A 13,388-nucleotide genomic window follows, 5' to 3' on the forward strand; every position below is an offset into this window, starting at 1 on the left:
AATTTTTTTTAGTTTGTTCATCTAAATCTGTGCTCGCTAAAGCTGTATTTATATATATAAAAAAATGTGACAATTGTATTATATGTAATTTATTGTCATTTATTCCTGTGATGGCAAAGCTGAATTTTCAACAGCCAGTCTTGAGTGTCACATGATCCTTCAAAAATCATTCTAATAAGCTGATTTGATGTTTTTTATTATAATTAATGTTGAAAATAGTTGCTGCTTAATATTTTTGTGGAAATTGTTAAATTGTTTCAGGATCCCTTGATGAATAGAAAGTTCAAGAGAACAGCATTCATTTGAAATAGAAATCTTAAATGTATTTACTGTCTCTTTTGTTCTGTTTAATGAATCCTTACTGAATAAAGGTATTCATTTGTTTAAAACATACTGACCCCTAAACCTTTCAAGAGTAGTGTATACTGTATATTCGTATTTGTCTTCTAGGGGCAGTGAGAACACTGGTAACCCTGGACAGAGAGATGACAGATGTGTACAACTTAACTGTGCGTGCAGTGGACGGAGGCAATCGTTTCTGCCAAGCTTCTGTGTTCATTACAGTCGATGACATTAATGACAATGCCCCCAAATTCATATCTGACCAACATCACATTAGTATTTTTCATAATACACAACCTGGGACATACGTGGCACGACTAGAAGCCTTCGATGCAGATATTGGTATGAACAACTTTTCAACATTATCATTGTTTGGTGACCTTGTTTGTGCAAATTCCCTCATACAGCCATGAAGAACAATTTGTTAGATTGTAGTTAGATGTACAGTAGTTGTTTCCAGCAGTTTGCATCTTGATTGAAGCAGTTTTTGCATCAGTAGTTATTAGTCTGTGCCATCTTTTGCTCTGTGTGGCATTTCATCACTCTCATCTTCACTCAGCGTGTAGCGTTCTTTGACAGTGGAACAATTGAATATAATCTTTGCTCCTCATGCACAATTGTCTTTGCTCCCTGCGAAGGTAACAATTACTTTCTTGCCGTGGTCTGCACTCTAATTTTCTGCAGATAATTTGAACTTTCTGCCTCGGAATTAAAGTTCAGATCACTTTTTTTCTCTTTTATAACATCTCAAGTGCCTATTGCTTGTTTGATCTTCAAGTTTGTAACATTTCAATTATTTTTGTCCATCTGGGCTTCAGTCTCAACACTAGAAGATGGCGAGATGACCGTCTTCTTTGTTCAGATGAAGTTACGTGCATGCTTTCCATTCTCTTCTGCATCATTACTCTTTAAAGCTTGATCACTTGAAGGCCTGTCTGTCTTGCAAACACTATTGTGGCACTAATGACTAAAGTAAACAACTACCCGGATGGATGTCTTTTAATTAGTGGTTCTTTCAGAAATTACCATCAACAAGATGTGTTAGTGAGCATTTGCTGATTGAAGGGGAGATTGTGAAGTGATTAATTCCAATTCACTCAGCTGTCATCGTAGGATTTTCATAGGCGTTAATTAGTCAGAGGCAATTAGGCTGGACGACCGGGCGACACCAACAGCAAGGTCTGCTCTCATTGCACTAATGAGCATATGAACAAGTACGTATTTGTGTATAAACTGCAATTAACCCAACAAGAAGCAATCAGATCATATTTATGCCATCCTGACACTATGACATGAAACAGACTAGAGCAGGGGTAGGCAACGTCGGTCCTGGAGTGCCGATGTACTGCAGAGTTTAGCTCCAACCCTGGAAAAAACTTCACCTGCCTGTAGCCTAATGCTGGGTACACACCACAAGATAATCGGGATATTAAGCTATTTAAACAACCATCGATAAATGGTATATTGTTCACTAACAAAAAAATGGGTAACACTTTAGAATACTGTTCCATCATTAATGAATAACTACACAAGAACACATGAGTAACGCTATATTAGCACTCTAGTAACTACTAGTAACTGAAATCATTGTACGTTTTTGAAAGTGTTGTAAAGCATTGGATAGTAATTATACATGTGTTATTATATCATTCTAAAGGAATTACTAATTTTTTGGATCAGTATTCTAAAGTGAAGATCGTGATAACTCCCTAGTAATTACTGAAGTCATTGTAAACTTTTAAGGTTTTTGTAAGGTTTTGGTTTGTAATTCATTTTGATAGATTTGGTAACACTTAAATCATTACTAGTGGGTTACTGTGATCTCCACTTTAGAATACTGATCCAAATAGTAGTTTCTTCAGAAGGATGTAGTAACACTTGAGTCATTACTATCCAAAACCTTACATATATCTCAAGAGCTTAAAATGACGTCAGTCAATATTAGGGAGTTATGATGCTTTTCACTTTAGAATACTGATCCAAGTAGTTAGTAGTTCCTTTAAAAGAATTTGATCATTCTGGAGTCATAACTTGTGGGTTACCATGATCTTCATTTTAGAATTAATTATACATTATGCATAATTCACATCAATTATGAACCTGTATACAGTAGTTCTTAGTAGTTATCCAGGATATATAAAAAAAATAGTAGTTATTGATTAGCTAATCGTGAACTACCAGTTTCAACTGAGCGCTATTACTTACTAAATCAATAATCATAGTTTCTTGTTAGGTAATAGCAGTTACTACAATGTTAATAGTGCATTAGTAACTTGTTCCTGTGTAGTTATTCATTAACAAAGGATCAGTATTCTAAAGTGTTACCAAAAAATGTAACTCCATTTTTGCTATAAAAAAGGGCTTTCAATGAAAGAATGGAAAGACGGCTTCTGTGAACACTCAATAGACTAAATTGACTTCTTCAATGATTCACAGAAATATGAACACTGCAAAACACTACAGGGAACTGAAAACTAAAAAAAAAAACACTAAAGCAGGCTGCTTCCACCAACATCCACCTGTTCCCATCCTAAACATCAGAGACCAAGTCTCATGCTGCCACAAATCTAATACGGGCCGTCGGAAATCTAATGCAGACCTCCAGAACTGACCTTTCCTAATATTCTTTCTTGTTTCTTTATCTCCAGGGATGAACGGTAAAATACGTTACTCGTTTGAGGACTCTGCCGGAGGTCTGTTTTCAATCGAGGAGAGCTCAGGAATTATCAGTTTAGAAAGGTCCCTGGACAGACAGATGAAGGCCACACATGTGTTGAGGGTACGAGCGACAGACCATGGCTCTCCTCATAGACTGTCCTCTCTCAGCTCTGTGGTGGTGACAGTGCTGGACACTAATGACCATCCACTGGCGTTTGAGCACAGGGAATATGTTTCCACAGTTCCTGAGGATGTTACGATAGGGACAAAGCTTCTTAATATCTTTGCTGCAAGCAGGGACCGGGAAATGACTTCCCAGACAACATACTCTATCACCAGCGGCACTGAGCAAGGAGCTTTCCGAATTGATTCACAGACAGGTGACACACACACAGTTTCCCCTCTGACAATGTGACTCAAAGAGGACTCTACTGTGGCTTTGGGGATTTAGTGAATGTTTGTGTTTGCAGGTGACATCTTTGTGACGGAGCCGCTGGACTATGAGGCTTCTCCTCAGCACTACCTGTCAGTGAAGGCTACCGCCAGAGGGAAAGAGTCGCTCAGTGACACAGCTACCGTTACTATTCACCTCCTTGACATCAATGACAACAGCCCTGTGTTCAGCCAGAAGATCTACTCGGCTGTAGTCAGTGAGGACACCAAACTCGAGAGCATAGTGCTGACGGTAAGTGTTTTGTATGTGTTTGCATTAAATTACACCATATCTTTGAAGTGGTCCATAGTGTAGGCAGTTATGTTTTGCAGTATTTATGGCAGTTATGTTTCAGGTTCTCTCTACACTTCACAATATGCTCTGTTTTCATATTCAACAATTTTACAATCACTTATTTGTCACAGCATAGTATTTTCACAGATAAAAAACCCAAACAAACAGAACACCCCTGCTGGTCTAAGCTGGTTTAAGCTGGAAGTAGCTGTTTTTAGCTGGTCTCCCAGCTTGACCAGCTGGAGAAGTGGTCAGAACCCCTCTAAAATTAGCCTCTAATCCAGTAATGAGCCGTTACAACTAACACACCATCTTAGGTTGTTTTTTTCCAGTTTTTTTTTTTTTTCAGCAGAGACCCTAGCAACCCCATAGCAACATGCTAGAACATTCAGAACACCTTATTAACCATATAACACCATCATGACAAATGATCCTGAACAACCTACCAACCAGTTCTCCAAGAACAACCTAGCAACCACATAACAACTTACTTAAGAGCCCAGAACACTCCAACAACCACATAGTAAAATGCCAAAAACCACTAAGGACACCCAGGGCCATACACAGGTTTGAGGTTTTATATATATATATATATAAAACAAGCATTAAAAACTATGTCAGTGGGTAGTAACATAAATTGTTCAGAAAATAGATTCTTAAACATGAGAATCAGATGAAATATTTGAATAAATGATTCACACTACAAACTGGAAATACAAAAGGGATGTATATCAAAAATAATTTAGTGAAATTATACTTCCTTTATTTAATCAGTTTGGATTTATATAAATATGTCTCCAACAGTACATAAACATAAGTGAAATGTGTTTTATATTATGAATTTGTATGAGCATCAAAGATCAGATAGCTTCAGCAACATTTTTTACAGTAAAACCCGCCTACTTTGACTTGATTGGTCATCTTAAAAATCTTGGCATTGACAAGTGCTATTAGACCACTGTGCGATATCCTTCAAACACCAACTTAGAGTTAATATTTATTTATTTATTATACATAACTTGGAAAAAATAAACAGGCCTGTACCTAGGGACCTCAATATGCTAAATAACACAGAAAACAACACCCTGGCATTATGCCAAAGTGTTCTGGGTGAGCAGGCACCACATTAATCTAGTTAAAATGATGAAATTGTGTTTTGATTGTGTTGCTACACCAATATATAAATGTGTGGCATATGGTTTATGTGAGATAAACAGATTTTCATCAAGTGTAATGATCCCTGTCCTTAGATACTTGCGAATGATTTTGATGGGCCTTTAAACAACCAAATTCGCTATTCCATCGAGAACAACAACCAAACGTGTCCATTCATCATGGATGCAGTCAGTGGTGAACTGCGGCTGGCCCATCAGTTGGACAGGGAAAAGGTAATGCTTTTTGAATAACATCTTCCTCCTCCATTACAGCTTCACAGGCCTTGACAACAGTGTTCCTAATTCCTCGGAAAAGCCAAGGATTACTTCATCTTTTCTGCCTTTTTCATTTCGGTTAAATTAGGTAGCGAGTTACATGCTGACCGTTCTGGCTTCCGACAGTGGAAATCCCCCCAAATCCGACAGCGCTGCAATCAACATGACCGTGTCTGATGTGAATGATAATCCCCCTGTCTTCTCTCAGGCTAACTACAGTCTCATCATCCAGGCAAGACCACACTCTCCCATAGAGTAGAGCAAATTAAATCCTACACTCTCTTTCCTTACTCCATGCCTGAGTTCTCAATGAGAGGTGATGTTGTAATTTCAGTTCTTTTGGAGTGATTCTGGATATCTTTCTCTCTTCTGTAGGAGAATATGCCTTCAGGGGCCGCTGTGTTACAGCTCAATGTGACAGACAACGACTCTCCCCAAAATGGGCCTCCTTTCTCCTTTAGTATTTTGAAGGGTGAAGAGACAAGCCCCTTCAGCATAGACCAGCAGGGTGTGGTAAAGACTGCTGGACCACTGAGAAAGGGTCAACATATACTTGAAGTGCAGGTGAGAAGGGAGCTTTTTTCATTTGTTTGTTGTGTAGGAGGCCTTCAGTCTCACAGCAGTGTTTCTCAAACTGGACTTTATGGACCACGGTTGGTCCTGAATAAATAGCCAGGGGACCCTCACTGATAGAGTGCAAGAGTGACTTCTGAACTGTGTCTGTGACTGTGTCTGAAATCATAAAAAATACAAGGTAGTTCATCAGGATCTGCAGACACTTTGGGTTCATCATGACAAGGTTCCATGGCTTAGACATGCATGATTAGAGGATGATGGCCTGATTTGTTGGCTGAAAACAGCACAAATTTATGTAAATCTAAAAAAAACAAAAAAAAAAAACAGGCATAAGTCTTTGATTCCACCCATTAGTGAAAGATTTCATTGTGTTATGAGATGCAGATATTTGTAAAGAGTCATGTGTTAAAAGTTCCCTCTTGTGTTGAACAAGTGTCATAGCAGGCAAGTAAAAACACCTATACTGCCTTCCTAGCCACAAAGTTCAGTCCTATAGACATACAATACTGCCATCATTTTGGATAGACACATAATCTTTTTTATGAATTTTTAACAACCAATTTTATATTTCATATATAATATTATTATGTCAATTTTTTATGTTTTACAGTAACATTTAATACCCAATTAAAAATAAATAAAATAATAATAATATTTGTAACTCAGCTAGGATGCATGCATTAACAACAAACATGGCAGTAAAGACATATAAGTAATTTTACAAAATATTTCTATTTAAAATAAATGCTGTTTTTTTTAATTCATCAAAATAAATAAAATAAAAAAATCCTGAAGAAATGTATCATGGTTTCCACAAAAATATTAAGCAGCCCACCTTTTTTAAACTATAATAAAGAAATGCTTTTTGAGCACCAAATATGTCTTGTAATACTGGCAAAATTAGGTTAGACACATTATTTTTTATAACTTATAGCCTGATTTTATATTTCATGTATAATATTATGATTTCACATTTTAATTTTGCACTAATGTGCAAACCTACCTACCTACCTTTTTTAAACTATAATAAATAAATGCTTTTTGAGCACCAAATCTGCATATTAAAATGATTTCCGAAGAATCATGGGACACTGATATATTATATTATATAACATTTTTTACCTTTTCATTTAAAAATATGAATTGCTTAAAATTTTAATTGTTTAATGTTTAAATATGAATTAATTGTATGTACTTTAACAAATATTCTGTCACATATTATATATGTTTGTTAGGGTTATTTATGAAAATTATTGTGAGCCTTAGTTTACCATAGTTTAAAATAAAAAAATTTAATCTTCTGTATCTAATTTCAGGTGTGTGACAATGGAAGGCCCCCACTGAAATCAGTCACATCTGTCAGTGTGCTTGTAGTACAGACGAGTGTGTATCCTCCGTCTGTGCTTTCTCTGGATGTTTTCATCATGATCTTGGAAGATGAGTATTTAGGAGGCAAGCTGGGAAAAGTCCACGCCACAGATCAAGATGAATATGACACGCTTACATTCAGTCTGGAGCCACAGTCACACAGCTTGTTCTCCATCGTTGGCACGGATGGTAGATTGTTGGCCTGCGGAGGCTTGGACGTGGGTCATTACCAGCTTAATATCTCAGTCAGTGACGGCTGTTTCTCAGCCTTAGCCAGTGTCAGAGTGAACGTGCTGCAGGTCACAGAGCAGATGCTGGACAGTTCTGTTTCTGTGCGCTTTGCTGGCATTGCTGCAGAAGATTTTATCCAGGACCACTGGAAAAACTTCCAAAAAGCAGTGCGCAGTGTCGCCGGAGTCCGCAGGGGCGCCCTGCAGATGGTCAGTCTACAGTCTGCAGAAACTGGCGACGGCCTGGATGTTCTTCTCTGCTTTGAGAAACCAGGACGAGGTGGCAGCTCGCTGGAAGCCTTCTCTCAGAAGCTCAGCTCTTCCAGAGCAACCATCAAAGAGATGACAGGACTACATGTAGTGCGGGTTCTGAATAGTCAGTGCTCAAGCTCTGAGTGTCCTGGTAGCATGTGCAGACGAGTGGTCCTGCTTAACCAGACCAGTATGGCCACGTACAGCACTGCCCGAGTGAGCTATGTTACACCAAGACACCACATGACAGCCAAATGCCTGTGCACAGGTATGCAATGTTACAGCCATAAACTGGTTTACAATCTGGAAAGTTGTTATTTTTGAATTGTAATGTTTTAAAAAACAAGTGTTTTTTCCCCACAGTTTTATTTTATTTTTACTAGGGCTGTCAAATTAACTGCGCCAAAATAAGTATGTATTTACTTAATATATGTGTGTGTACTGTGTATATTTTTATGTATATATAAATACACACATGAATGTATATATTTAAGAATTATTAACATGTATGTGTGTGCAATTATATACACACATTATTATGCACAATACACACATACAGTATATTATGTAAACACAAACATTTATTTTGGTGCAATTAATTGGTGAATTAAAAATAGTATTAATTGTACTACTATTATCATTAATAATAATAATAATAATAATTGGTAACACTTTATTTGAAGGTGCCCTGGTTACATGTTACACTGTTATAATAGCAATTAATTATGCATAATTACATGCAAGTAACCCTAAGCCAAACCCTAATCCTAAACCTAACCATATAGTAAGTACATGTAGTTAATTAAAATTACTCAGTACTTAAATTAATAATTACACTGTAACAAGGACACTTTAAAATAAAGCGTAACCCAATAATAATAATAATTTATTTTTCTTAATTTAATTTTAGTATTATATTTATTTTAGTATTATTAGTATTACTATTATGTGTTGTATTAACATTAATACTAATATTTCTTGATAACAATAATACTAATATACTAATTCTATAGTTATAGAGGTATAAAAGAATATTAGATTATGGTTTGTTTTCATGGTGTTTGATTAAAAAACAATATACATAATTCCTAACAAAACCAATAATTTTAATATTATTTGTACTATTATCATTAATAATAGTTGTAATGATCATAGAACTAAAACTACTAGTAAAAAATATTATCAAAATAATTATTGTGTATTGGTTTGTAAAAAATTACACCCCCCCACCCCATCTCCTGCTATTTTCAGATGGAAAGTGCCTGAAGCATGAAACCACCTGTGAAAACAGCCCATGTCCTGAGGGCTATGAGTGTGTGTCAGGCTTTGAGAAAGACAAACACAGCTGCGTATGCACAGGTGCTGCCAAAGTCAAATGCTCAGGTAACAGTGAATTAATTTCCTTATCAGAGAAGACAGTGTCATCTAAAAGACACATCACAGGTGCAGATTAAATTGTTCCCTGCTCACTTAATTAAACATAATTTGCAAGCATTTAGTGTTAAAGTGTGTGCATTGTAAACACATTCATTAAGTACAATAATATAGGCTTCACTTTCAGCTATTTGCAGATTTAATCATTAGGTGGAGCAGTGTTTACACGCGTAATTTAACACAAGGGTGTTTTTATAATTAATGCAGAGAGCAGGATCTATGAGGCGTTTAACAGTAAATCAACTACAAGATAAAAGACGTGAGTTTCTTCAACTGAGAAATGGGTATCCTCCATTAAATCCTTAAGGAGAATGTCTTAACAGTTATAATTATCTTCCTCAACCTTCTTTGTCAGAGTAATTGATACTATTGGGTTTAACAGGTGTATTTTACTATTACAAAGACATTATAATGGTAACATTCATTTCTGCCAAAATACCATTCATCTTTTAAAACCCTTAACAATTGATAACAGTTTTATTGTAGATATGATTACTGTAGTTATAATGCAGCTATAGGCAAAATACAGTAAAACTGAATTGTGACTGGAATCAGGTCTCTTATACTCTAATCTGTCCGTTAAATTATCTATCAATCAATCAATCAATCAATCAATCAATCAATCAATCAATCAATCAATCAATCAATCAATCAATCAATCAATCAATCAATCAATCAATCAATCAATCAATCAAACAATAAAACATTTCAAAACCCATTGTCCAGTTCCATTGTTGCTGTAGTATGTTTTGCTTATGTAGGCAGTATGATATTGTGGTGGATATATAGTCAGTAATTTTAGTATGTGAATTCTGTGCATGACATTTTCAAAAATTTTCCATGGCTTAAAATTATTTAGTAAGACATTTATTATTACAGCCAGGTTTAAAGGTGTGTAAAACAGTCATAAGCAACCAGGATCCCAACTTAAATGTCATCTGTATGTTTTAATTAATTTACTACTAATTGTATTTTGTCTGTTTTTTCTGTTCTAAGGAGGATCTTCAATGACATTTAGTGAGAGCAGCTACATTAAATATCGCCTGAGAGAAAGCATGAGAGAATTGAGGCTCAAGCTCAAGTTAAAAACTCTCTCAAGAGAAGGAACAGTAATGCTTGCCAGGGGAAGAGGCCACAGCATTTTAGAGGTATAAAATAATATTAAATCATATCTTATTTTCATAGTGTTTGATTTGAAAAAAGTATACTGTAGTACAGGACAGTGTGCATGAACCCTAATAAAACCAGATGCCCCTAGATAAGTCTGAAAACAGCTTAAACCAGTAAAAGGTGGTATTTAATGTTGGATTTAGAGTGGTTTTATGGCAGGCTAGGAGAAAAAGAAACTAAACCAAAAAGCTGGTTTAAGCTTATTTTTCTGCAGTATATTTTAAATGATAACAAAATAATTTTTCCACTTCATCTGAATTTTACCATGATATGTCTTAATATTGACTGCATGTATTCCTCAGATAGTGGGAGGTCGACTGCAGTTCCAGTTTGACTGCGGCTGGGGTCTCGCTACAGTTTCTGTGCACAGTGTCCTGGTGAATGATGGACAATGGCACATGGCAGAACTTGAGGTGAAGGATAACTATGCCAGGCTTGTTCTGGATCAGCTCCATTCTGCGTCAGGCATCGCGCCCGGTCCCCTCCACTGCCTCAACCTGGGCGACCAGGTGGTCCTGGGTGGACGTACTCAACGCTTCGGTTCCAGACTCAGGCGCAGTCTGCCTGTATCAGACAGCCTACAGGGCTGCATGGACTCTGTGCTGTTTAATGGACAGAGACTCTCCTTGGACTCAAATGGTCCATTAGGGGTTGCCATTGAGGACATGGTGGGAGTGTCTGCTGGCTGTGTCTTCTTCCCATCTCCAGACTGCTCCAGTAATCCCTGCTTCAACGGAGGGAGCTGCTTAATGAGGCAGAGTGGAGGTAGACTGAACCCTGCATACTGTAGATTCATGACAATATCATATTAACAGCATCTGTATTAATATAAATTAAGATCATATTTTTCATATCTATTATTCATATAAATTTTATTATTACTGTTAGACTGCAATAGTCTATGATTTTCTTTCTGTTAATCTCTTTCTGTTGATTTTTCTGTCTGTGAATTTTTTTTGGGGGAAAAAAAAACTTTTTTTGAAAAAATAAAAAATAGAAACTGTGGGAGCCCATTCCTGCCTTAGGGTACAAATAAGGTAATTGCAATTTTATATATCACAATTGCGACTTTATTTCATGTAGAAATGTATGTGTCCAATTTTATATTCTACTTTTACATGATTCTTTCTTTTTTTTAAGTCTCATAAAATCTTATGTTTTATATATTTTACAAAATTTCAAAAAAGGTCTCTTAAAAATCTAACCAACCCCAAACATAATGTGTAGTATAGTCGTCATTTTGAGAAATTAAGTCACAATTGTGACTTTAATTATCAAAATGTGACTGTATATTATTTTTAACTTTATCTCAAAGTTGCATATTATTTATCTAAGGAGGAAATGGGCTTCCATAAAACTTTAGAGAGATATAATTTTACACCATTCTTTTTTAAATGGCCTATTAGAGATATAATATTAGACTCCATTGTACTAGATTTATCTTTATCTAACCCCTATATTAACTGGTTTATTATGTTGCTGAGTCACAGATATTTCCACAGGTTATGTCTGTAAATGCAGCACTTTATTCTCTGGAACTCACTGTGAGGTCAAGATCGGTCCTTGTGACTCCAACCCCTGCCTGTATGGAGGAACCTGCATCCAGAATAACATGGAGTACTACTGTAAATGCAGGGGCCGGTATTCAGGTCAAAGGTACTGCACTTTCAGTGTACAGTGAATTTTTGATTATAATATCTGACATAATTAATGTATGGCCTAAACTCTTTGTGTGATTGCAGGTGCCAGATAGGTCCATACTGCAAGGAGAATCCATGCCAGAATGGTGGACAGTGTATAGACGGTCTTGATGGACCCATCTGTGAGTGTGAGCCAGGATTCAAAGGAGAAAGGTCTTTTGTTTTTATCATCCTTATGAACATATCATTGTACTTGTCCAAGTATGTCTGACAGAGCATTTTTGTTTTTCAGGTGCATGATCGATGTCGACGAGTGTGTGGACAGGCCTTGCTTCAATGACGGCCGTTGTGTCAACACATACGGATCCTTTAACTGTTCCTGTTTGCTGGGATTCAGCGGAAGACTGTGTGAAATGGACACAGAAATGAGGAACCAACTTGCATCTTTGTCCTGGAACCCTTGGATTGGAGAACTGGTCGCAATGCTGGCCTTCTTGTTGGCCATCTTTGTTTTGACATTGTTTTTCTTAATAATCTGGAAAGGAACCTGCAAACCTGACAAGAGCGATAAAGTGCTTGATAAGTACAAAGATGTTGACTCTTACATTCAGAGGTCCAGCGTATACAACCAAGCCCAAAAAGAATCGTGCACAGACACCCCGCCGCAGGTCCCAGTGCGACCCATCTCCTACGCGCCCAGCATTCCTGGAGAATGCCGAAATAACCGAGGCTCCGTGCCTGAGTTCAGCAGTTTCACTCCAGATTCACTCTTTGGTTTTAGGAAGACTGTGGCTGGGTGCAGTGTAGCCCCTAACCTTAACCTACCACATCGCAAGGCATCCATTCACACTCGGAAAATGATTCCATACAGCAAATGGACTGGGATGAGGAGTATGATGGTTAGTGCAATCTGAACCCTCAGATGGGGCTTTTAAAGGTGCCCTCAGTATCTGCTTTTTTATTTATTATTTATTAAGAGTATTGTTTATTTTTTTGTGTGTAAAACTAGTTACTAAGTGCATTTTTAAACAACAATAGAGTTCTATTTAGCTTCAAATTAATTAATAAATAGTACATTTTTCAGTGGTTGGTCTAAGGGGGCATTTACATGACACAATTTTTAACTAAAAACTTATGCGTTTTGGCCGTTCAGCACTTTGGGTCATGAAAATGAAAACTTTTGAAAATGGGTTTCAAAGTGCAAGTTTTTTAAAACAATGCCATTATCATCTATGTGTAAACTACAAAAACACAAATTAAGGCCAAAGAGTTTTTGCATGAATGTGAGGGTCCACTTACAGTGCGCGTGGCACAAATTTCTTAACCAGAAAAGTACGCGCACACTGTATGTGCACCATCCAATTTTTGTAACCACACATACTTTGTACACGCAGTTCGCACATGCGCATTGGCTTGGTTGTGCAATAATCAGTTGTTCCACAAGGTGGCAACACTGGCCTGGGCCATTGTTTCACAGTTGAAAATGGAACTAAAGAGCCGGAACAACAACAAAATAGTGGAGGCTGCGACAATAACAGGATGGCACTTGTGTAAGAGAGTT

General features: G+C 36.9%; 1 protein-coding gene across 1 annotated transcript in view; it reads left to right on the plus strand.

The window, feature by feature from the left end:
• LOC306883626 (protocadherin Fat 1-like) overlaps window positions 1-12,741 on the plus strand; it is a gene marked incomplete at both ends in the record, with an annotated part of 33,099 nt that extends 20,358 nt beyond the window's left edge. Inside the window, 13 exons of the mRNA XM_079438987.1 lie at window positions 451-684; window positions 2,991-3,380; window positions 3,471-3,685; window positions 4,978-5,115; window positions 5,246-5,389; window positions 5,533-5,721; window positions 7,050-7,851; window positions 8,835-8,966; window positions 10,014-10,126; window positions 10,490-10,952; window positions 11,690-11,843; window positions 11,930-12,040; window positions 12,120-12,741. Of these exons, the coding sequence (XP_079295113.1) occupies window positions 451-684; window positions 2,991-3,380; window positions 3,471-3,685; window positions 4,978-5,115; window positions 5,246-5,389; window positions 5,533-5,721; window positions 7,050-7,851; window positions 8,835-8,966; window positions 10,014-10,126; window positions 10,490-10,952; window positions 11,690-11,843; window positions 11,930-12,040; window positions 12,120-12,741 (3,707 nt within the window). The remainder of the gene's footprint in view (window positions 1-450; window positions 685-2,990; window positions 3,381-3,470; window positions 3,686-4,977; window positions 5,116-5,245; window positions 5,390-5,532; window positions 5,722-7,049; window positions 7,852-8,834; window positions 8,967-10,013; window positions 10,127-10,489; window positions 10,953-11,689; window positions 11,844-11,929; window positions 12,041-12,119) is intronic.
• Window positions 12,742-13,388: the final 647 nt, after the last annotated feature.

Source organism: Barbus barbus, assembly GCF_936440315.1.
Source record: "Barbus barbus genome assembly, chromosome: 17".
In the NCBI taxonomy this organism is placed as follows: domain Eukaryota; kingdom Metazoa; phylum Chordata; class Actinopteri; order Cypriniformes; family Cyprinidae; genus Barbus; species Barbus barbus.